General features: G+C 41.7%; 1 protein-coding gene across 1 annotated transcript in view; it reads right to left on the reverse strand.

The window, feature by feature from the left end:
* The window catches only part of abhd5b (abhydrolase domain containing 5, lysophosphatidic acid acyltransferase b), a 70,877-nt gene that overhangs the window by 4,726 nt on the left and 39,659 nt on the right, over nt 1-26,492 (reverse strand). Inside the window, exon 4 of the mRNA XM_084131918.1 lies at nt 13,456-13,604. Within this exon, the coding sequence (XP_083988044.1) occupies nt 13,456-13,604 (149 nt within the window). The remainder of the gene's footprint in view (nt 1-13,455; nt 13,605-26,492) is intronic.

Consider the following 26,492-nt stretch of genomic DNA (forward strand, 5'->3'; position numbering starts at 1 on the left):
GGAAACAGCCTCCGGGACGACAGCGGGCTGTTCAGGCACGACCTCCGGAACGATAGTCTCGACAGAAAGAGACTCTGGCCTGGCGGGCTGGGGAATTGATAGCGCTGAGACCCGTGAAATTCCCAGGCTATCGGCTGTTCGGACAGATGCCAGCGGCCGATCGGCCAGTTTTGATATCAGTCCACTCCAACCTCGGAGGGGTCCAATGGAGGCAGCCATGCTGGCTGATGGGGCAGTCCATGGAGGGTCTCGCTTTGCGGCCGACAGAGACACTGGCTCGGCGGTGGCCATCTTTTCCGGAGACACAGGTGCAGGGTCCGCCCTCCCATCAGGAAACGCAGATGTGGACTCAGTCATCCTGTCAGAAAAAACAAACCGGTCTGACGTAATCCACCGGCTACGTCTCTGCAGATAATTAGTGAACCCCCAGAAGTCCAGAGTCTCCAGCCCCATCATCTCACAGCGAGGTAATGGGTTATCAAGGCAATTATTAAAAAGGTCTTTTAGTGCCGCCTCATTGTAACCCATACCTCTTGAGAGAGTCCAAAAAAATTGAGCCAGTCCACCCACCGACTGTCCCTGTTGGCGTAAAGCCATTAAATTACTGAGTCGTCCCCTCCTCTCTTCTTTGGTGGTAGGGGGACAGATTCGGAAACCCGTACTGCTGGATCCTTGCATGACGGAGTCCTTCTGTCACGTACCCACACACAGGAAACAGGGGATCCAATCGCAGTATGTTTATTAGGGAAAATCCGTACTCACAACTAGTCCAGGCAAGGGTCAAAATCCAAATGAGGCAATCCAAAAACACAAAACAATAAACAGGCAAAAACAGAGCAAAGAAGTGGTGTAACAATAACAAGGACTCCGTAACACATACTAAAACAGACAGGGTTATATACACAGGGAAAACAAGCTAAACAAGATAACAAGGGGGTGTGGTTAAACTGAAACACCTGGGAAGACTAATCAACATAACGGGGAACAGTTGAACATGGGACAAGACACATGGCAGGATCACATGACAAGCAGGGAATTACATGACAGACAAGAACAAGGAACAAGACACAAAACCCACACCGTGACACACGCATCATACATCATTAAGCTAGTTCTACGTCATTGCACATGCGCAGTCGTTTCAGTTTCGGTTTTCAATCCAATCAAGTGTTTACATGTTCTCTCGATCGGATTAGAAAAGGAATCCCCCCCCCCCCCCTTTCAATTGGATCGATTAAGGTGTTTAAGGCTTTTCAGGCCGATTGAGCTGTCAATCCAATTACTAATGGATTATTTGGTTGCATGTAAACGTAAACGTAAAGTCACTGTGTCATGATTTTACTTGAGGGGGCACATCATTACTAACTCATGATTAAATGAGTAGCTTTACACTTAAGTCAGATCCGTATGTTCGTTTGTACAAAAATATAAAGTTTTAAATATGAATATTTTTCTTGCACAAACTCATCGTTTTGCTTCAGAAGGCCTTAATGAACCCCCCGGAGCCACGTGGAGTTCTTATTTAATAGATGGATGCACTTTTTTGAGCTTCAATCTGATGGTTGCAATGGCTGCAATCCACTGCCATTATCAAGCTTGGTAGGGTGTTTATTAATTTAACTCAGATTGTATTCGTCTGAAAGAAGAAAGTCATATAGCCTACACCTAGGATGGCTTGAGGGTGAGTAAATCATGGGCTAATTTTCCTTTTAAAGTGAACTACTCCTTTAACTAACCATACACTAACATCAACAAATGGCTTGTTAATGCATGACTGTGTCATGACTACTTGATGGGGCACATCATAAATAACTTATTATTAACAAACCATACATTAACATCAACTAATGGCTTGTTAATGCATTATTGTGTCATGAATTAACTTGAAGGGGGCACATCATAATTAATTCACTGTAACTACTTACCAAATTCAGCTCATGATTTATCATAAACTTACTATCAAATACACATGTACTAGTAGGCTACAACAAGTATTCAGCCAAGTTAAGTGATATTGTGTGGCTTTTAAAGAACAGCCTGTGTCTGGATAGAGAGTGAACTGTACTGATCATAGCAAAAATTCCCCTGACCTTAGTTTATGTTTCCTATTTAATATCCGGGCAAATGATATTAAGAACACTTATTATTCTTAATATTTTCAACAGAAGAAAGAAACTGGAGATTTGGAACACTTTGAGGGTGAGTAAATGATGACAGAATTTTCATTTTTGGTTTGATCTTTCTCTTTAAAGAAATTTTCATTTAAAAAAAACAAACAACTAATCTCTTTTATTCTTCAAGATAAACTTTGATAGAAAATTATTGAGATATAGTTAATGGCCATAGCTCAGAGGTGTTTATTCCTCTTCATTAAGAGTTTAGCTCCTGCACCTGTCCGGAAGTTTTCATTAATCCTAATGACATACAGAAATATATAAAAATATGCATCAGTTCCCCTTCATCAGTCACTCTCTACGTTCGTCAGAGTTGACTGTGACAAACTGGGGATCTCGCTTGAGAGACCAATCCACTTCGAGTGTAAACTAAACGAGCCAATGCACATTGGCATGCGATAATTGCACCAGCTGCTGTGCATCGCGGCGCGAGCATATAATGAGCAGAAGGTGCATCGCATCTTTGCTGTTCCTGCTCTGCAATTTTATCTGAGAGTGTTTTAATTTCAAAAAACGAGTCTGCTTCTTCAGGAGAACGCCTCTTCAAACTGGTGTTGGTGTTACAAGCACAGACAGCGCTGGCCGCGATCTCACAGACAGCCGGCAAAACAGCTGTTTTCACAGTGTTGCGCCTTCAATGAGAATGTGAGTGCTCACATCAGGCTTGCACTATCGTCCTGTTTGTGTAGCCGTGGCCATCCCTGGGTGCTTCAGCACCAGAAAGAGCAGTTTCCTGAAAGAGCATTCATGGTTTGACACTGCGTCTTTTTCAAGATGTCATTCAAACCGTGTGGTTCTGGATGCGGTCGTTTCCTGTCCTCATTTGACGGCCACGATCACTGTTTCACATGCCTGGGCTTAAGCATGCTGAAACTGCGCTCGTGGGTGGTTCATGTTCTCTCATCAGAGCATGACCACATCGGCATGTTGTTCGTCTACCCTTTCTCGTAAAGGCTTGAGCATTCAACGTGCCGTGTGCCGTCGAGCTGCCAGCTGACACGGCACGGCAACCCAGCGTGCGTCGTTCGCCGCTCTAGATGACTAGATGACGCCGGTCGAGACTCAAGTGCCTCAAATGAGGTGGAGTCCCTTTGCCTATTCCCCGATCTAGTTCCTCTTCTGGTGGCCACCAGAAAAGGGCTACTTTGGCTAATAGCACTGGTGATCTGAGGATTACAGTGAGCGTTCCCCGACGAGACCACCTCCTTGGGCCCCTCACTCCTCTAGCGCATCGCAAACATGCTGAGACCACGTTCGTGGGTGGTTTATGCTCTCCCAAGAGAGCATGACCACGTTGGCACGTGGTTGCTCTTGCCTTTCTCATAAAGCGCTCAGCGTGCAGTGTGCCATCGAGTTTGACGACCACGTTCACTGTCTTGCATGCCTGGCAGCTTCCAGATGGGATTACTGGTCATGAGGGACCAAGCATTTCATTCTGGGCTCCAGGGTAGGATCAGATGTCGATCGCTCCATCGGAGAGAGGGCTGTTACGCTCTGTAAATGAAGATGATGCTGAGTTCCCACTATAATGGTGGGTGTGCTCATGCTGAATCAGATTCAGACTTGACAGCCATACTTTCGCGGGCTTCTCTGGGGGCGCAGTGCGACGCGTAATCGCCTTGCCCTGCCTCCGTGCCTGCCCGGATGTGTGTGAAAAACTTTGGCAGTATGGAAGCATATTGGCGCCAATATGGCAAGCCAAACATGCCAAAATCTGCAGAAAAAGTTTTTCCTCTCTCACTACCCTTGGTGGTGGGGCGGCTGTGCTAATTGCAGACCGCCTCTTTCCTGCATGTGATGGCCATCCTACAAGTCTGTGGAAGGCCAAAACACTCAATGCACGAGGGTAGTTCTGAGTCAGGGTTGAGCTGTGCATAGTGACTGACCGTGGTTTAAGTTACAGCGCTGGCCCTCGGTCAGACGATGTCCACCCTGGTGGTCCAGAAGTGCCCCATGGCTAAACCTTGCAGAGGTGTGAGACATCGCCAAAGTTCGCTTTCTCTATGCTCCCATCTCACGAGGTGGCCTTTTTCGGCGACACTGTTGGAGACTGTGACCAGCAGTTCTCCACAGTTCAGAAGCAGGCTGAGGTAACCAAGCTTGCAGCTTGTCCCGATGTGCTACCAGAGTCACTCGTGGGCTGCCCCTCCGACTGTTTGTCACCAAGGGTGTCTGTCCCCTGCGAAAAAAACAAACAAACTCTGTCACAGCCAACTCTTCTGTGACGTTGAGTCTTCGCAGGAAGACGGCGCCACCTGTCTCAGCAGCCTGAGATGTGCGACCCAGAGTTGGACACAGCTGCTCTTCCCTGGTGGAGGGCCGAGCGGAGAATCTTTTGTTTAATCAAATTCTGTTCCGCCATTGGTGTCTCAGTCAGTGGTACCCAAATTCTCAGTAAGAGCAGCTTCTCTATCTCTGGGTCTCAAGAGGGAGCGGATGGCAGTGAGCGACGCTTCCATGCCTTGCCACTCCCGTCCCGCTCCTCTATCGCCAGCAGGCAGCAGTGTGCGGTTCGGGGACACTACCAGGCCTTCCCACGCACCCTCTGCCCACCCTGGAACCAGGTTAGTGTTGCACAGCACACTCAGACCCCACTTCTGGCCGCCTCAGTGCCTCCCATGTCGAGTTCTTGTGTTCCACCTCACTGCTCCACCCCGGGTACGTCCGTGGTCCTGTTGGGATCTCTTTTCTCAGCTTTCATTTGAAATGGATCTGTAAAACCGCATTCTTCCATCTTAAAAATATATCTAAATTAGGACATATGCTTTCAATGAAAAATGAGGAACAGTTAGTTCATGCATTCATGACCTCAAGGCTAGATCATTGTAATGCTCTACTGGGTGGCTGCCCTGCATGCTTAATAAACAAAGTCCAGTTGGTCCACAACGCAGCAGCTAGAGTTCTCACTAGAACCAGAAAGTATGACCATATTAGCCCCATTCTGTCAACACTGCATTGGCTCCCTATTAAACATCGTATACATTTTAAAATATTGCTGACTACTTACAAAGCACTAAATGGTTTAGCTCCCCAGTACTTGAGCGAGCTCTTAACGCATTATAGTCCTCTACTGTGATCTCAAAATTCCGGCCAGTTGATAATACCTAGAATATCAAAAACTGCAGGCGGTAGATCCTTCTTCTATTTAGCACCTAAACTTTGAAACAGTCTTCCTAACATTGTCCAGGAAGCAGACACACTCTGTCAGTTTAAATCTAGACTAAAAACGCATCTCTTTTACCAGCCATTCATATAGAACATTATACCTTTCTATTATTCAAATCAGTTAAATGATTATTAGGCTGCATAGATTAGGTCAGCCGGAACCAGGGACACTTCCTATAACACCTGATGTACTCGTTACATAATAAGAAGAATGGCATCTACGCTAATTTTAGTCTTTCTGTTTATTCCGAGGTTTACTGAAGTCAGCCGGATCTGGGCCGTATCCAGATTAGATGGTGGACCTGCGCCTGGACCCATCCATGATGCATCCCTGAGGTGCCAGCCTCATCAGCCCTTTGAAGGCCTCATCGACACGACAGCCATTGGCACTGATCCTCAACAAACTTGTCTCCATACTGGCGTGATGACTCCGACTTCCAACCAGATGGAACTAGATAAATATTCTGAATGTTCTGATCCAATCTGACTTCTGACCTGTAATGCTGCCTGAACCATAATCATACACTGTTCGCTCGTTGGCCAGAGGAGAACTGGCCCCGACTGAGTCTGGTTTCTCCCAAGGTTTTTTTCTCCATTCTGTCACCTGATGGAGTTTTGGCCACTATTGCCTTGGCTTTTGGCTTGCTTAGTTGGGTACATTTAATATTCAACAATATTATTGATCTGCCTTACAGGTGGAAGATGATGCAATTTTCTTCTAGAAACAAACTTTGTAGTATTATTTTAACTGTGTTATCACTGTGAAGCTGCTTTGACACAATATGTATTGTAAAAAGCGCTATATAAATAAAGGTGACTTGATTTGACTTGACACGTTATGGAGTTAGACTCGGTCAACCAGACAGCACGACTACAAAGGAGCGCGTCCGGTTGGTGTTAAACTGCCTCTGCCACCGGCTGGGCTGGCCACGTACAACGGGCATGCAGTCTCAGGTCTGTGGACAGGGCCCCAACTGCATTGGCACATCAATTGCCTCGAGTTGCTTGCAGTACGCCTTGCGCTGGGCCTTCTCAGGGGCCGCTACATGGCAAGCATGTAATGTTCTGTACGGACAGCACTGCGACCGTTGCATACATCAACTGTCAAAGTTTTCTACGCTCCCGCCGCATGTTGCAACTCGCCCGCCATCTCCTCCTTTGGCGTCAGAAGCATCTGAGGTCGCTTCGTACCATTCACATCCCAGTAGTGCTCAATCATGCAGCCAACGAGCTCTCACGACAGCCTACGCTTCCGGGAGAGTGGTGACTCCATCCCCAGGTGGTCCAGCTGATATGGGACTTCTTTGGAGCCGCACAGGTAGATCTGTTTGCCTCTCCGTACTCGACCCATTGCCAGTTGTTTTAGTCCCTGACCGAGGGGACCCTCGGCATGGATGCACTGGCACACAGCTTGCCCCAGGATCTGCGCAAGTATGCGTTTCCCCCAGTGAGCCTTCTCGGGACCATGTCTGGTCCCTGGACGGGACGTGGAGGTTCTAGGTGACCTACCCCAGGCGGTGGTAGACACCATCACTCTACAAGGCGCCTCTATGCACTGAAGTGGAACCTGTTCGTTGAATGGCCTTCTTTACACCGGGAAGACCCCCGAAGATGTCCAATCAGAGTCGTGCTTTCTTTCCTGCAATAGGGGTTGGAGCGAAGGCTGTCTCCCTCCACCCTCAAAGTGTATGTTGCCACTATTGCCGCACATCACGATGCAGTTGAAGGTAAGTCATTGGAAAAGCATGACCTGATCATCAGGTTCCTGAGGGGAGTTAGGAGACTGAATCTGCCTCGGGTTCGGGTTGCGAGCACACTCAACTAGAATTGTTACTTCCTCCTGGGTGCTGACTCAAGGCACCTTGCTGACAGATACATGTAGAGCTGTGGGCTGGGCAACACCCAACACATTCGCTAGATTCTATTATCTTTGTGTAGAGCCGGTATCTTCCCATGTACTCGCCACAGTGGCCAGTAGCGTGAAGGACCTGTTCTTAGTGACGGCTTGCAACGCCACTCCCGCCCGCTGGGCCGGATGCGTGCGTCTATTTGCTCCAGTAGTTTTCCCCAGTAATGGCTAACCCTGTTCGAGTTCTTCCGTCACCCCTGCGGCAGTCAGACGTTGTGAAGTGTCTGACGCCAGGCCTACACTCATATGCTTTGTGGAACCTGTGCTAGGCTGGGTGTCCATATGTAGTGGTCCCTGCAGTGACCCCATATGTGCATTCTTCCACGATCAGCTCCTTTGCGGACGAGCCCGTGTCATTCCCTCGACAGAGTCCACTCTGTCGTCTCTGCTGGTGTTCTTTCCCCCCTAGAACTAGGCCTGAACCATCCCGGAGAATGCCATATGTTGTGCTACCCTGCTCGGCTAGTCCATTTGTGTTACTACCACAGTACCTCCCTCCGGGGGAGGATGTGGCTTCCGCAGCGTCCCCTTCTCCAAGGGCACGCTTTCCCAGCATTATCCATTAAGTCACACTGAGTAGATCTTGCGGAACAGCAGTGACTGGCCTTCTCTGCTTAGAGCTCCTACTTTCTGCCCAACACTGCGGTCAGGCCAGGAGACTCAAGCGGAATGCTGGAAGGGCCAGCAGCAGTGGCATGTTGGTAGGTATCCCCAGTTTGTCAGAATCAACTCTGACGTACGTAGAGAGTGACTGATAAAGGGGAATGTCTTGGTTACGTGTGGTAACCCTTGTTCCCCGAGGAGGGAACAGAGACGTACGTCCCGTCGCCTCGGTTGCTGAGCCTCCACTGTATGGCCGAGTCACAAAGTCTGGCTCCTCAGCGGAAACAAAGATGCGATGCACCCGCTGCTCATTATATGCTTGCGCCGCGATGCACAGCAGCTGTTGCAATTATCACACGCCAATGTGCATTGGCTTGTTTAGTTTACACTATAAGTGGATTGGTCTCTCAAGCGAGAACCCCAGTTCGTCAGAATCACTTCTGACGCACGTCTCCGTTCCCTCCTCGGGGAACGAGGGTTACCGTACGTAACCGAGGCGTTTCTGTTGTTTGTTACAGATATATCGGTATCGGCGTATATGACGCAGATATGCCGCCGTTATGAATTTTTTTTTTATAAAACATATAACGCGGATAAAATGCTTGTAAATTGTGTAACTACGTAGTTTGTCCAGCAGAATGCGCTCCGTTGTTTGCTAATGACGACCCATGTCACTGTAGTGACACCACATTAGCTTCCACTCCACAGGGTATGAAACATGGCTAGCAAGCTAATGTAGCAAACGAGTATGATAAGCTCGTTGTGAGAGTAAAATACGGGGACTTTGTTTATTTACTTTATAGCATTGCGTCTCACCAGGTGACAGCGCAGCGTCAAATCACCATTCAACAGACTCATGCCACCACCGCACTGGTAACTAGTTAGCAATTTACCATTAAGACACCACTTGACTGTTTGTCTGCTGCTGCCTGAACAAGACGTGAGTGGCGCGATGCGACAAAAGACAGTTGAACCCATTATAATCAGTGATGTTGTCTACACTGGATGCGACGTGAGCGACAAATCTGATGCCTCATTCTATTTATGACGTACTGACGCAAAGGAGAAATGCATTGTAATGCTTTTCTGCATCCAGGGTAAACAGCTGTTGCGAAGCGAGCAGCAACGGCAGCGTCCGTATGCGATTATTTTTGTGCCTTTAAAATTGAACGTAACTTTTCAAGAAATGAATGAAAATATAAATTGAAACTTATTAAAATGTCTTGCAGAGAGAGATACTTTGTTTTTAATTCACTGCATGTTTTACTGTTTCCTCTTTTTTCTTTCGCTGATCTGTATTTACAAATGTGCTTCCAGAGTTTTCATTTATGCTTCTGAAGTTTTCATTAACGCTCCCTGAATTTTCATTCGCCATTCAGGCACATAACTCTTGTGGGGGCGGGGCTAACAGCGATATGTTCTCATTGGCTACTGAGTTTTTGATTGAAAGATTCTTGACCTGGCAGTGGAGACGTCAGTGTTGTGTTTACATGTGAGCGTCTGTAAGCGGCTTGCTATTTCATTTTAGTGATATAAAGTTAGGAGTTTTTTTTTGTTGTTGTTGTTTTTATTTTTTATCTGTATTTATCTACTGCTACACTACATGGTTGAGATGAGTTCCTAGAAATAGCACTGATGAATAATATCATCATTATCATCAATCGTCAATTATCAGGATAATGGAGATGCTGGAGACTCGCAGTAAGTCAGTCATTTGTTTTTGTTATAAAGGTGGAGAGATATTTTAAAGCTCATTGAGAGCCCACAACATTATACAGCAGTGTTGACTTTATTTAGCCCAATCGTTACATAACCTTATCTGCATACAATTACACAGTCTTTCTTCGATTACATCATAATGTTTGCTTTTTCATAGGTACAAAACCTAAGAACATAAGATGCTGACCCAGAGGGTGGAGTGGTAGTACCAGAGATCCACTGTCCCCATCAGACAGAAATCTTACTTTCTTCAGACACATGACACATCACTTTTGAATGACTGGGATCTTGATCTTCAGACACCAGATATAATGCAACTATTTTATTTTCTTTGGAGCTCTAGATTAAAACAAACACAGTTCACAAGTACACAAGAGGTTGCACTTTATTCTTATAAGTCTACGCTGATCTTGGATTAACACACCGACAGCATATGAATGTTAAGGGTATAGTCCACCCAAAAATAATAATTCTCTCATCTTTTACCCACCCTCATGCCATCCCAGATGCATATGACTTTCTTTCTTTAGATAAACACGAATGAAGAGAATCCATCCGGTGAGTTTATATAATGCAAATGAATGGGTATTTAAAAGTTGACACTTTTAAAACCCCACACAGTGACTGTAATGGGTTATTAATACAACCCCAGTGGATGAATCAATGTTTTCTGAAGTAAAACAATAGATTATAAAAATACTAATAATTTAAACTGTTTTAACCATCGCTTCTGACCAACTGTCATACGCACATGGACTACAATCTACCTGTATATGGATTCACGGAGATGGAATATTTTCTGAAAAATCTTTGTTTGTGTTAATGTGAAGAAAGAAAGTCATATAGTACATCTGGGATGGCACGAAGGTGAGTAAAGGATGAGAGAATTTTCATTTTTTGTTTGGAGTATCTATTTAGACTTGTGTATACTTCATTACAATGTACCCAGTCACTGCTTTTTTACATTTACTGTAACAAGAACTGTTCAAATGATCATTGCATAATTTAAAATATAAATTCATTTTACACAAATTTTGTATATTATGTATTTGTGCATTTTTAGTACTATATATGTATTATGAGAATACTGAGGTCGGACTGTTACAAAATCCAAGACTTTCACTTTCATACTTAAGTATAGCGAAAATAAATAATATAATGAAATATCCTTGAAGGTCTGTACCTTCTGACAGCAAGCCACCATCTGGTTGCAATTCTCATATTGTTTGAATTCTTCAGAATTAAGTGATCATTAATTGTGATGGTGCATATGCTAACAATGGGTAGCGTGATGGCCAGGGTTGCTAACTTTGATTATCAGGTTAGAGTGAGACTTTCTTGATGGCTGAAAATATCCCACACATGTATATGACACTAGTGTTCTCTTTAAATTGTTACATCACAATCTAATAAAAGCCTACAATGCATAAAAAAATGACATTTAACATTATCAGGAACAAACAAATATTCTCTGAAAAAATTGGACATTATTCATTATTATACAATATTTTAATGTAGCCTACGACAATTATACCTCTAGACATTCATTCTCTCTTGCAAATACTGCTCCTGAAAGCTTATGCTGACATAGTAGTAGAAGATAAATACAGATACAATTAAAAAACAAAACTAACTTTATATCACTAAAATTAAATGGGAAGCCGCTCACATGTAAACACAACACTGACATCTTCACTTCCAGGTCAAGCATCTGTCAATCAAAAACCCATTAGCCAATGAGAACACACCGCTGTTAGCCCCGCCCCCACGAGAGTTATGTGCCTGAATGGCGAACAAAAACTCAGGGAGCGTAAACGAAAACTTCAGAAGCACATTTGTAAGTACAGATCAGCGAAAGAAAAAAGAGAAAACAATTAGTAAAACATGCAGTGAATTAAAAACAAAGTAAAAATTTTGCCTGCGATTTCCTGTTTTAAAGACATTTCTAGAAAAGTTCGTTCAATTTTAAAGGCACAAAAATAATCCCATAAGTCCGGTGTAGACACAGTGTTAAAGCCCATTCTGCTTATAACGCTACGTTACAACATCAAGCAACATTCCAATAATTTATATAATTCTAACACTTTAGGGCCATTTTGCATAATAAGTAGTTTCACGTTTAGTACATTTTGCTGACTACTTACTTATTTAAAATAGTATTTAAGTAAAAGTAGCCTATTGTACATGTAATTAAACATGTTTTCATTATGGTATTATTACTTTTACTTTAGTAAAAAGATCTCTGAGTACTTCCTCCACTGGTAGAGACTAGAGGAGTTAAGACTAATAATAGAAGATAACAAGGTTTTGCCAGTGACACTTTTGATAAATTTATTGATAAAAGTAATTTTTTATATAACGTGACTAAATAAAAAGACAAAGTCATTAGTGAAGATTATGCAACAGTATTTAGAATATAATATAGAATAGCAATGCTAGCAATGCAAACTAGTTTGGTTACAGCTCAAATGTATCATTCTCATTCTATCATTCACCCTGCCTCCACATATCTTTGTCACACAAGTGTTTGATCACCACATTTGAGTGATCATTGCAAAAAATGTGTTTATATATATATATTCTGTTTATGTATACTGTATTCTATATACAGTACCAGTCAAAAGTTTGCAGACACAAATGGGAAAGTGTGTCCAAACTTTTGACTGATACTGAACTATAATATACACATAAATAATATTGCTACTGTATTATAATGTACACATAAATAATATCGGCCGTTATATCGATATCGGCTTTTTTATTACCTAATATCGGCATCGGCCCCCAAAAATCCATATCGGTCGGGCTCTATTAAATTGAACAAGTTTCATGATTTAAATGAATTACACATGCTTTTTGATTAATAACATTTTATTTAACCAACCAGAAAATTTTTATGAATCCAGAAGGAATCCAGAAGAATCTTAACGGGAAAAACGGAATTAACTCACATTAAATGAAGTTTTATGTAACAAAGTTCGGGAGGAGCATGTTCAGGTAATCATCCAATCAGCACAAGAAGAAACCAGTATAAATAAAGCCTTCCCTTACCTCCTGTCTCATGACAATTTTCTCAGCATCCCGCCACCACCCCATCACCTCACATTCGGCTGGGTCTACTCATAGATACCTATGATCTATACATTCATAGGGGGGGGAGTACTCTGGGGTCGGGCCGAATTCCGAGCCCGGAGCCCTCCCCCCGGACAGCAAGCCAAATACGCATTATAATTTTATATCAGATTTCATTAACATGTGAACTCGTGAAACTAGGCATCTTGTAAAGTGTGCTTATCCTCAAGGTTAGCTGCATTAACAGTTTAGCTTTCTTGTTTTTTTCCCTCTTCACATTAATGTAACAGCCCCTGCTATAACATTATCTGTTCATAAAATTGTTATCGTTCAGGAACCGGTATCGAAGACATGGTATCGGTATCGGTATCAGTATTTAACATTTTTGAACAATACCTAGGCCTACTTGTAGGCAAGTCAGACAGAAAACCAAAAGTGTTTGTTGTATTAATTTTTTTTGGTCTCCTTTAACAACTGATTGATTGATTAACTAACTACTAACTACTGATTTGACTAAAATATTAACTGCTATGTAAACAGCTGACAAACAATTTTGCCCATTTTAAAATCTGTTTTATTTATTTAGCTTTTCATAAATTAACATTTAAAATTGGCCTATTGATGTACCTGCTTCAACTTTCACTTATTTATTTCATTTATTTGCCAAGGCAACATTTCTATGTTTTTTTAGTTTATGTTTTTCATTTAATATTTATATTTTATTTTATTTCAGCTACATAACTATTACTATTTTGAATAGTTTTAATCAAACAATAGTAAAACAATTAGTAAACAATGAAAACAGTTTCATACCCAGTGGGCCTGCCAGCCTAAGCGGACCAAGAGGGTTGAATGGATTCATTGCTGTCCCAAAGGCTTTAATCCAAATGGGAACCCAACGCTCCTGAACATTTGGTCTTGCTGCAAAACCCCATGGCTCCACCAACACCAAGTGCTTCAATCTGTGTAAATTAATTTAGACAATATTCTTTATAGCAGACATTGAGTAACTGTATAGTAAACAAGTGGTAACTGACAAACTTAACCAACATGTTAACCCTTCCAGTCAAATTTAGAGCTGCAAACATCAACTAGAAAAAAAAGTTTGTTGAGACAAACTTTAATTTGGCTTGAGAAAGCCGGACCAGAGAGTTTGAAGAAGTTTAAAGTAGTTTGAAGTTTAAAGTAGGTTAAAGTTTGATAGATAGATTAGTTTGAAAGAAAGAATAGTTAGAAAAAAAGAAACACATTAGTTAAAAAGGAAAAGAAAAATTAGTTTGATATATAGATAGATTAGTTAGAAATAAAGAAAGATAGATTAGTTAGAAAGAAAAAGATAGATAAGTTAGTTAGAGAGATAGATAGATTAGTTAGGAAGAAAGAAAGAAAGAAAGAATGTTAAGTTGGTTAGAAAGATAGATAGATTAGTAAGAAAGAAAGAAAGATAGATAAGTTAGTTAGTTAGTTAGTTAGAAAGATAGATAGATTAGTTAAAAAAAGAAAGATAAGTTAGTTAGAAAGATAGATAGATTAGTAAGAAAGAAAGAAAGAAAGATAGATAAGTTAGTTAGAAAGATAGATAGATTAGCAAGAAAGAAAGAAAGATAGATAAGTTAGTTAGTTAGAAAGATAGATAGATTAGTAAGAAAGAAAGAAAGATAAGTTAGTTAGAAAGATAGATAGATTAGTAAGAAAGAATGATAGATAAGTTAGTTAGAAAGATAGATTAGTTCAAAAGAAAGAAAGAAAGATAGATAGATTAGAAAGAAAGAAAGAAACATAGATAAGTTAGTTAGAAAGATAGATAGATTAGTAAGAAAGAAAGAAAGATAGATAAGTTAGTTAGAAAGATAGATAGATTAGTTAGAAAGAAAGAAAGATAGATTAGTTAGAAAGAAAGATAGATAAGTTAGTTAGTTAGAAAGATAGATAGATTAGTAAGAAAGAAAGAAAGATAAGTTAGTTAGAAAGATAGATAGATTAGTAAGAAAGAATGATAGATAAGTTAGTTAGAAAGATAGATTAGTTCAAAAGAAAGAAAGAAAGATAGATAGATTAGAAAGAAAGAAAGAAACATAGATAAGTTAGTTAGAAAGATAGATAGATTAGTAAGAAAGAAAGAAAGATAGATAAGTTAGTTAGAAAGATAGATAGATTAGTTAGAAAGAAAGAAAGATAGATTAGTTAGAAAGAAAGATAGATAAGTTAGTTAGAAAGATAGATTAGTTAAAAAGAAAGATAGATAGATAAATTAGTTAGAAAGATAGATAGATTAGTAAGAAAGAAAGAAAGATAAGTTAGTTAGAAAGATAGATAGATTAGTTAAAAAGAAAGAAAGAAAGAAAGAAAGAAAGGAAGAAAGAAAGAAAGATAGATAAGTTAGTTAGAAAGATAGATAGATTAGCAAGAAAGAAAGAAAGATAGATAAGTTAGTTAGTTAGAAAGATAGATAGATTAGTAAGAAAGAAAGATAGATAGATAAATTAGTTAGAAAGATAGATAGATTAGTTAGAAAGAAAGAGATAAGTTAGTTAGAAAGATAGATAGATTAGTAAGAAAGAAAGAAAGATAAGTTAGTTAGAAAGATAGATAGATTAGTTAAAAAGAAAGAAAGAAAGAAAGAAAGAAAGAAAGAAAGGAAGAAAGAAAGAAAGATAGATAAGTTAGAAAGATAGATAGATTAGTTAAAAAAGAAAGATAGATAAGTTAGTTAGAAAGATAGATAGATTAGTAAGAAAGAAAGATAGATAGATAAATTAGTTAGAAAGATAGATAGATTAGTTAGAAAGAAAGAGATAAGTTAGTTAGAAAGATAGATAGATTAGTAAGAAAGAAAGAAAGATAAGTTAGTTAGAAAGATAGATAGATTAGTTAAAAAGAAAGAAAGAAAGAAAGAAAGAAAGAAAGAAAGAAAGGAAGAAAGAAAGAAAGATAGATAAGTTAGAAAGATAGATAGATTAGTTAAAAAAGAAAGATAGATAAGTTAGTTAGAAAGATAGATAGATTAGTAAGAAAGAATGATAGATAAGTTAGTTAGAAAGATAGGTAGATAGATAGATTAGTAAGAAATAAAGAAAGATAGATAAGTTAGAAAGATAGATAGATTAGTTAAAAAAAGAAAGATAAGTTAGTTAGAAAGATAGATAGATTAGTAAGAAAGAAAGAAAGAAAGATAGATAAGTTAGTTAGAAAGATAGATAGATTAGCAAGAAAGAAAGAAAGATAGATAAGTTAGTTAGTTAGAAAGATAGATAGATTAGTAAGAAAGAAAGAAAGATAAGTTAGTTAGAAAGATAGATAGATTAGTAAGAAAGAATGATAGATAAGTTAGTTAGAAAGATAGGTAGATAGATAGATTAGTAAGAAATAAAGAAAGATAGATAAGTTAGAAAGATAGATAGATTAGTTAAAAAAAGAAAGATAAGTTAGTTAGAAAGATAGATAGATTAGTAAGAAAGAAAGAAAGAAAGATAGATAAGTTAGTTAGAAAGATAGGTAGATAGATAGATTAGTAAGAAATAAAGAAAGATAGATAAGTTAGAAAGATAGATAGATTAGTTAAAAAAAGAAAGATAAGTTAGTTAGAAAGATAGATAGATTAGTAAGAAAGAATGATAGATAAGTTAGTTAGAAAGATAGATAGATAGATTAGTAAGAAAGAAAGATAGATAAGTTAGTTAGAAAGATAGATTAGTTGAAAAGAAAGAAAGAAAGAAAGATAGATAAGTTAGAAAGATAGATAGATTAGTTAAAAAGAAAGAAAGATAGATAAGTTAGAACAAAAGATAGATAGATAGATAGATAGATAGATAGATAGATAGATAGATAGATAGATAGATAAGTTTATTAGGTCATAGAATGGTAGTTTAATTGAGTCTAATGCTTCAGAGAGTTTAGATTTGAGTTTTTGGCTTGTACACTAATGGGCCACCGTAGTCTTGGCTCAATTTGAACAGTCTGCAATGTAAGTCTATGGGATTTTTATGGTTTTTAATATTAATTTTTAAGAAAACTGAAAGTCAAATCAGTCTGAAAAGATATAGCAACTCGAGTCAGAACAGTCTGAAGGTCTGACCCGAGTTTGGAGTTTGTAGAGTTAAAGCTCTAGGAGGAGTTAGAATAGAAAATTTTTGGGTCAGAAGAATAAGAATAACTAGATGCGAAAGTTCGTCGAGACAAACTTTAAGTTGGCTTGAGAAAGTTTGGACCAGAAAGTTTTTTGCTAGGTGGTTGCTAGGGTGTTCTGGGTGGTTGCTAGACGGATGCTAGGGTGTTCTGGGTGGTTGCTATGGTGTTGCTAGGCGGTGGCTAGGGTATTCTGGGTGGTTGCTATGCTGTTGTTAGGCGGTTGCTAGGGTGTTTTGGGTGGTTGCTAGGCGGTTGCTAGGGTGTTCTGGGTGGTTGCTATGGTGTTGCTAGGTGGTTGCTAGGGTATTATGGGTGGTTGCTAGGCGGTTGCTATGGTGTTGCTAGGGGGTTGCTAGGGTATTCTGGGTGGTTGCTAGGCGGTTGCTAGGGTGTTGCTAGGCGGTTGCTAGGGTGTTCTGGATGGTTGCTAGGCGGTTGCTAGGGTGTTCTGGGTGGTTGCTAGGCGGTTGCTAGGCGGTTGCTAGGGTGTTCTGGATGGTTGCTAGGTGGTTGCTAGGGTGTTCTGGGTGTTTGCTATGGTGTTGCTAGGCGGTTGCTAGGGTATTCTGGGTGGTTGCTAGGCGGTTGCTAGGGTGTTATCGGTGGTTGCTATGGTGTTGCTAGGCGGTTGCTAAGGTATTCTGGGTGGTTGCTAGGTGGTTGCTAGGGTGTTCTGGGTGGTTGCTATGGTGTTGCTAGGCGGTTGCTAAGGTATTTTGGGTGGTTGCTATGGTGTTGCTAGGCAGTTGCTAGGGTTTTCTGGGTGGTTGCTATGCTGTTGCTAGGTGGTTGCTAGAGTATTCTGGTTGGTTGCTAGGGTGTTCTGGGTGGTTGCTAGGCAGTTGCTAGGGTGTTCTGGGTGGTTGCTATGGTGTTGCTAGGCGGTTGCTAAGGTATTCTGGGTGGTTGCTAGGCAGTTGCTAGGGTGTTCTGGGCGGTTGCTATGGTGTTACTAGGTGGTTGGTAGTTGTCACAGATGGTTACTATGGAGTTTTTATAGAGTCCTTAGCATGATCTTGGTGTGATTTAGCACTTAACTAATTGCTATTAGCATGTAGCTATTCACTGCTAGCATGTGTAGCATGTTGGAAGTGCTGTTTGCTAGCATGAGTCAAAAGAGCCAAACCTCATCTCTATACGATGTTCTGATGCAGAGATATAGGTCTTGTAAAACGGTTGCTAGGGTACTCAAGTTTGGTTACTATGGAGTTGCTTGGGAGCTGGGAGCTTTAAACTTAAGAAGTTTAAAGTGGTTTGAAGTTTAAAGTAGTTTACAAGTTTTTGAGTTTTGAGTTTATAAGTTTAAATGAGTTTAGAGTTTAAGTTTAAATGAGTTTAGAGTGTGTGTGTGTGTGTGTGTGTTCACACACACACACACACACACACACTCAGAGTTTATGAGTTTAGAGTTTATAAGTGTATAAAACTCCCATCTCTATACGATGTTCTGATGCAGAGATATACGTTTTGCTAAACGGTTGCTAGGGTACTCTGTTTGGTTGCTAGGGAGTGGCTTGTCAGCTGTCAATGATGAAATTCCAAAGGCTTCTTGTCACTATGAATGATATAATCCAACTCCCATGTCTCTGTGACATTCAGAATGGAAGATATGCCTCTTTGGATTTTGGTTGCTAGGGTACTCTGTTTGGTTGCTATGGAGTTACTTGGCAGCTGCCAATGATGCAATTCCAAAGGCTTCTTGTCACTATGAATGATATAAACCAACTCCCATGCCTCTGTGACATTCAGAATGGAAGATATCCCTCTTTGGATTTTGGTTGCTAGGGTACTCTGTTTGGTTGCTATGGAGTTGCTTGACAGCTGCCAATGATGAAACTGCAAAGGCTTCTTGTTATTATGAATGATATAAACCGACTCCCATGCTTCTATGACATTCAGAATGGAAGATATCCCTCTTTGGATGTTGGTTGCTAGGGTACTCTGTTTGGTTGCTAGGGAGTGGCTTGGCAGCTGCCAATCATGAAACTCCAAAGGCTGCTTGTCAGAATGAATGATATAAACCAACTCCCAAGTCTCTGTGACATTCAGAATGGAAGATATGCCTCTTTGGATTTTGGTTGCTAGGGTACTCTGTCTGGTTGCTATGGAGTTACTTGGTAGCTGCCAATGATGAAATTCCAATGGCTGCTTGTCAGTATGAATGATATAAACCAACTCCCATGTCTCTGTGACATTCAGAATGGAAGATATGCCTCTTTGGATTTTGGTTGCTAGGGTACTCTGTTTGGTTGCTATGGAGTTACTTGGCAGCTGCCAATGATGAAACTGCAAAGGCTTCTTGTCAGTATGAATGATATAAACCAACTCCCATGCCTCTGTGACATTCAGAATGGAAGATATCCCTCTTTGGATTTTGGTTGCTAGGGTACTCTGTTTGGTTGCTAGGGAGTGGCTTGTCAGCTGCCAATCATGAAACTCCAAAGGCTGCTTGTCAGTATGAATTATATAAACCAACTCCCATGCCTCTGCGACATTCAGAATGGAAGATATCCCTCTTTGGATTTTGGTTGCTAGGGTACTCTGTTTGGTTGCTAGGGAGTGGCTTGTCAGCTGCCAATCATGAAACTCCAAAGGCTTCTTGTCACTATGAATGATATAAACCAACTCCCATGCCTCTGTGACATTCAGAATGGAAGATATCCCTCTTTGGATTTTGGTTGCTAAGGTGCTCGACAATGGTTGCTATGGAGGGGCTAGGAAGTGTTGAGGTGATTCATGATTGGCCGTTTGCTGCCCCGAGTCAAATGAGACCACCCTCGTGTTTGTATGACAATTCAGTCTGGAGATATCCCTTTGATCTATTTCAATGGAAGTCTATGGGACTTGTTGCTAAGGTTCTCTAAATGGTTGCTAGGGCGTGGCTTGATAGCTTCACAATGAGCCTGAGAGACTGATTGGTCGTCTGAGTAAAATGAGCCCACCCCCTTGTCTCTATGACACTGTGATCCAGAGCTACGTTCAATAGAAAATCCCTATGCAATTTACCATAGTAGGAAAAGCATGTGTGTTTCACGGGATGTTCCTTCCCCATAGTAAGTCAATGGGGCAACTTTGGGCAGCTCCTGCCCCCCAGGGGTGCAACTTTTACCCCATTGTGAGGTATGTTCTTACAGAGCCTGTTAGCCTCTTCAAATGTGGCAAATCACACGTTTCTGCGAAATCCTCGCTCCGAGCTACGAGTGCTCAAAGTTCGTCGCAATGTTAAGTCATTGGGACTTTTTGGGCCGCTTTATCGCCCCTGGGGCGAACACCGCCCCCCCCGATCGCTTATAAAAGTCATAGCACACCTCTCCTCAATGAGCCGGTCGATTTGACACCTCATTCATGGATCTGTGACAAACGGTGCGGGACGAGTTACGCGCCAAACTTTGTGTGGAATAATAATAAAAAGAAGAATAATAACTAGAATGTACATTTCCTGAAGAAAATGTGAAGTGGTGCTTGCAGTGGCAAAACTCGCCACTTGGTTGCTGGGTTGTTGTACATGATTGCATACGAGCCAACAACCATGTCTGTACGATGTTGTGGAGCTGAAATATGGCTTCTATGTGTTGCAATATGGTTGCTAGGTGGCTCTAAATGGTTGCTAGGGTGTGAATACACAGTTACCAGGTTGATATTTACAGACTGTTTTCCAACTGAAACTAATGAGCCAACCCCCATCTCTATACAATATTCTGATGCAGAGATGTAGGCCTTGTAAAATGGTTGCTAGGGTACTCTGTTTGGTTGCTATGGAGTTGCTTGGCAGCTGCTAATGATGAAACTGCAAAGGCTTCTTGTCAGTATGAATGATATAAACCAACTCCCATCTCTATACGATGTTCTGATGCAGAGATATACGTTTTGCTAAACGGTTGCTAGGGTACTCTGTTTGGTTGCTAGGGAGTGGCTTGTCAGCTGTCAATGATGCAATTCCAAAGGCTTCTTGTCACTATGAATGATATAATCCAACTCCCATGTCTCTGTGACATTCAGAATGGAAGATATGCCTCTTTGGATTTTGGTTGCTAGGGTACTCTGTTTGGTTGCTATGGAGTTACTTGACAGCTGCCAATCATGAAACTCCAAAGGCTGCTTGTCAGTATGAATGATATAAACCAACTCCCATGCCTCTACGACATTCAGAATGGAAGATATGCCTCTTTGGATTTTGGTTGCTAGGGTACTCTGTTTGGTTGCTATGGAGTGGCTTGGCAGCTGCCAATGATGAAACTGCAAAGGCTTCTTGTCACTATGAATGATATAAACCAACTCCCTTGCCTCTGCGACATTCAGAATGGAAGATATCCCTCTTTGGATTTTGGTTGCTACGGTACTCTGTTTGGTTGCTAGGGAGTGGCTTGTCAGCTGCCAATCATGAAACTCCAAAGGCTTCTTGTCAGTATGAATGATATAAATCAACTCCCATGCCTCTGTGACATTCAGAATGGAAGATATCCCTCTTTGGATTTTGGTTGCTAGGGTACTCTGTTTGGTTGCTAGGGAGTTGCTTGTCAGCTGCCAATCATGAAACTCCAAAGGCTGCTTGTCAGTATTAATGATATAAACCAACTCCCATGCCTCTGCGACATTCAGAATGGAAGATATCCCTCTTTGGATTTTGGTTGCTAGGGTACTCTGTTTGGTTGCTAGGGAGTGGCTTGTCAGCTGCCAATCATGAAACTCCAAAGGCTTCTTGTCACTATGAATGATATAAACCAACTCCCATGCCTCTGTGACATTCAGAATGGAAGATATCCCTCTTTAGATTTTGGTTGCTAAGGTGCTCGACAATGGTTGCTAGGGAGGGGCTTGGAAGTGTTGAGGTGATTCATGATTGGCTGTTTGCTGCCCCGAGTGAAATGAGACCACCCCCATGTTTCTATGACAATTCAGTCCGGAGATATCTCTTTGAACTCTTTCAATGGAAGTCTATGGAACTTGTTGCTAAGGGGCTCTAAATGGTTGCCAGGGCGTGGCTTGATAGCTTCACAATGATCCTGAGAGACTGATTGGTCGTCTGAGTAAAATGAGCCCTCCCCCTTGTCTCTATGACACTGTGATCCAGAGCTACGTTCAATACAAAGTCCCTATGCAATTTACCATAGTAGGAAAAGCATGTGTGTTTCATGGGACGTTCCTTCCCCATAGTAAGTCAATGGGGCAACTTTGGGCATCTCCTGCCCCCCAGGGGTGCAACTTTTACCCCATTGTGAGGTATGTTCTTACAGAGCCTGTCAGCCTCTTCAAATGTGGCAAATCACACGTTTCTGCGAAATCCTCGCTCAGAGCTACGTGTGGTCAAAGTTCGTCGCAATGTTAAGGCAATGGGACTTTTTTGGCCGCTTTTTCGCCCCTGGGGCGAACACCGCACCCCCGATCGCTTATAAAAGTCATAGCACACCTCTCCTCAATGAGCCGGTCGATTTGACACCTCATTCATGGGTCTGTGACAAACGGTGCGGGGCGAGTTACGCGCCAAACTTTGTGTGGAATAATAATAAGAAGAACTAGAATGTACATTTCCTGAAGAAAATGTGAAGTGGTGCTTGCAGTGGCAAAACTCGCCACTCGGTTGCTAGGGTGTTGTACATGATTGCATACAAGCCAACAACCATGTCTGTACGATGTTGTGGAGCTGAAATATGGCTTCTATATGTTGCAATATGGTTGCTAGGTGGCTCTAAATGGTTGCTAGGGTGTGAATACACAGTTACCATGGTGATATTTACAGACTGTTTTCCAACTGAAACTAATGAGCCAACCCCCATCTCTATACGATGTTCTGATGCAGAGATATACATTTTGCTAAACGGTTGCTAGGGTACTCTATTTGGTTGCTAGCGAGTGGCTTGGCAGCTGCCAATGATGAAACTCCAAAGGCTTCTTGTCACTATGAATGATATAAACCAACTCCCATGCCTCTGCGACATTCAGAATGGAAGATATGCCTCTTTGGATTTTGGTTGCTAGGGTACTCTGTTTGGTTGGTAGGGAGTGGCTTGTCAGCTCCCAATCATGAAACTCCAAAGGCTTCTTGTCACTATGAATGATATAAACCAACTCCCATGCCTCTGCGACATTCAGAATGGAAGATATCCCTCTTTGGATTTTGGTTGCTAGGGTACTCTGTTTGGTTGCTAGGGAGTGGCTTGTCAGCTGCCAATCATGAAACTCCAAAGGCTTCTTGTCACTATGAATGATATAAACCAACTCCCATGCCTCTGTGACATTCAGAATGGAAGATATCCCTCTTTGGATTTTGGTTGCTAAGGTGCTCGACAATGGTTGCTAGGGAGGGGCTTGGAAGTGTTGAGGTGATTCATGATTGGCTGTTTGCTGCCCCGAGTCAAATGAGACCACCCCCATGTTTCTATGACAATTCAGTCCGGAGATATCTCTTTGAACTCTTTCAATGGAAGTCTATGGAACTTGTTGCTAAGGGGCTCTAAATGGTTGCTAGGGCGTGGCTTGATAGCTTCACAATGATCCTGAGAGACTGATTGGTCATCTGAGTAAAATGAGCCCTCCCCCTTGTCTCTATGACACTGTGATCCAGAGCTATGTTCAATACAAAGTCCCTATGCAATTTACCATAGTAGGAAAAGCATGTGTGTTTCACAGGACGTTCCTTCCCCATAGTAAGTCAATGGGGCAACTTTGGGCATCTCCTGCCCCCCAGGGGTGCAACTTTTACCCCATTGTGAGGTATGTTCTTACAGAGCCTGTCAGCCTCTTCAAATGTGGCAAATCACACGTTACTGCGAAATCCTCGCTCAGAGCTACGTGTGGTCAAAGTTCGTCGCAATGTTAAGTCAATGGGACTTTTTTGGCCGCTTTTTCGCCCCTGGGGTGAACACCGCACCCCCGATCGCTTATAAAAGTCATACCACACCTCTCCTCAATGAGCCGGTCGATTTGACACCTCACTCAGGGGTCTGAGACAAATGGTGCGGGGCGAGTTACGCGCCAAACTTTGTCCAGAATAATAAGAAGAATAACTAGAATGTACATTTCCTAAAGAAAATGTGAAGTGGTGCTTGCAGTGGCAAAATTCGCCACTGGGCAGATGCTAACACAATTGACATGTTGTGATACCATCATATTTTAGCATTATTTACCACGATTTACCATGTTTCTAAGATGATTTATTACGATTTAACATATTCCAGCATGATTTACTATGATTAACATGTTGTTAGAATGATGCTAGCAGGATTAGCATGTTGTTAGCATGATTAGCATGTTGGTTGGATGATGCTAGCATGATTAGCATGTTGCTAGCATGCTTTTAACAAGATGCTAGCATGATTAGCATGTTGCTAGCATGTTTTTAGCTATATGCTAACATGATTAGCATGTTGCTAGCATGATGCTAGCTTGATTAGCATGTTGCTAGCATAATGCTAGCATGATTAGCATGTTGCTAGCATGATGCTAGCTTGATTAGCATGATGTTAGCATTATGCTAGCTTGATTAGCATGTTGTTAGCATTATGCTAGCTTTATTAGCATGTTGGTAGCCTAATGCTAGCATGATTAGCATGTTGCTAGCATGATGCTAGCTTGATTAGCATTATGCTAGCTTGATTAGCATGTTGCTAGCATGATTAGCATGTTGCTAGCATGATGCTAGCTTGATTAGCATGTTGCTAGCATAATGCTAGCATGATTAGCATGTTGCTAGCATGATGCTAGCTTGATTAGCATGATGCTAGCATTATGCTAGCTTGATTAGCATGTTGCTAGCATGATGCTAGCTTGATTAGCATGTTGGTAGCATAATGTTAGCATGATTAGCATGTTGCTAGCATGATGCTAGCTTGATTAGCATGTTTGCTAGCATGATTAGCATGTTGCTAGCATGTTGCTAGCATGATGCTAGCTTGATTAGCATGTTGCCAGCATGTTTTTAGCTAGATGCTGTTGCCAGGTGGTTGCTAGGGTGTTCTGGGTGGTTGCTATAGTGTTGCTAGGCAGTTGCTAAGGTGTTCTGGGTGGTTGCTAGGCAGTTGCTAGGGTATTCTTGGTGGTTGCTAGGCAGTTGCTAGGGTATTCTTGGTGGTTGCTAGGTCGTTGCTAGGTGGTTGCTAGGGTGTTCTGGGTGGTTGCTATGGTGTTGCTAGGCAGTTGCTATGGTATTCTGGGTGGATACTAGGGCATTGCTAGGCAGTTGCTAGGGTGTTCTGGTTGGTTGCTAGGTGTTCTGGGTGGTTGCTATGCAGTTGCTAGGTGTTCTAGGTGGTTGCTAGGCAGTTGCTAGGGTGTTCTGGGTGCTTGCTAGAGTTTTTTGTGGTTACTAGAGCATTTCTAGACGTTGCTAGGGTGTTCAGGGTGGTTGCTAAGGTGTTTTTGTTAGTTGCTATGGTGTTACTAGGTGGTTGGTAGTTGTCAAATATGGTTACTATGGAGTTTTTATAGAGTTCTTAAAATCTATAATAACGAGTGCCTTCTGTACGGCACTCGGCCTGCGGCCTCGTGCCTGTGGCCGAATAGGCACAAGCATGGAGCGATATCGCAAGGCCACGAGAGTAAAATTGCTTTAAAAAATATTAAAAAAATAAAAAAATGTTTTTTTTTGGTTTAGGGTGGTTGCTAGGGAGCTCTTAGTGGTTGCTAGGGTGCTGAAACTGGTTGCTAGGGTGTGGCTATGAAGATTTTGGGCCATAACTTATTGGCTGCTTGATAATATAAATCCTCTGAGGGAGAGAGAGAGGGAGAGACGCAGGGGTGTCAGGCCCTTTGGAGTGGTGTGTGTGTGAAAACGTCGGTTGGGATTCAAATATTTTTAGAACTCCCAATGTAAAGTCAATGGGACTTTTTTGGCCGCTTTTTCGTCCGCTGTGCGAACATCGTACACCCGATCGCTTAGAAAAGTCATAGCACACCTCTCCTCAATGAGCCGCTCGATTTGACGCCTCACTCAGGGGTCTGTGACAAACGGTGCGGGGCGAGTTTCGCGCCAAACTTTGTCCAGAATAATAAAAAGAAGAAGAATAATAATAAGTATGAGCAATAACAATAGTGATGCTTTTAAAAAAGCACCACTAACTAGAATGTACATTTCCTGAAGAAAATGTGAAGTGGTGCTTGCAGTGGCAAAACTCTCCACTTGGTTGCTAGGGTGTTGTACATGATTGCATTCGAGCCAACAACTATGTCTGTACGATGTTGTGGAGCTGAAATATGGCTTCTATATGTTGCAGTATGGTTGCTAGGTGGCTCTAAACGGTTGCTAGGGTGTGAATTCAGTTACCATGGTGATAGTTACAGACTGTTTCCCAACCAAAACAAAACAGCCAACCCCCATCTCTATACGATGTTCTGATGCAGAGACATGGGTCTTGATAAACGGTTGCTAGGGTCCTCTGTTTGGTTGCTAAGGAGTGGCTTGGCAGCTGCCAATCATGAAACTCCAAAGGCTGCTTGTCAGTATGAATGATTCAAACCAAATCCCATGCCTCTGTGACATTCAGAATGGAAGATATCCCTCTTTGGATTTTGGTTGCTAGGGTACTCTGTTTGGTTGCCATGGAGTTGCTTGGCAGCTGCCAATGATGAAACTGCAAAGGCTTCTTGTCACTGTGAATGATATAAACCAACTCCCATGCCTCTGTGACATTCAGAATGGAAGATATCCCTCTTTGGATTTTGGTTGCTAGGGTTCTCTGTTTGATTGCCATGGATTTGCTTGACAGCTGCCAATGATGAAACTGCAA

Source organism: Abramis brama, assembly GCF_963993115.1.
Source record: "Abramis brama genome assembly, chromosome: 12".
NCBI classification, from domain to species: Eukaryota; Metazoa; Chordata; class Actinopteri; order Cypriniformes; family Leuciscidae; genus Abramis; species Abramis brama.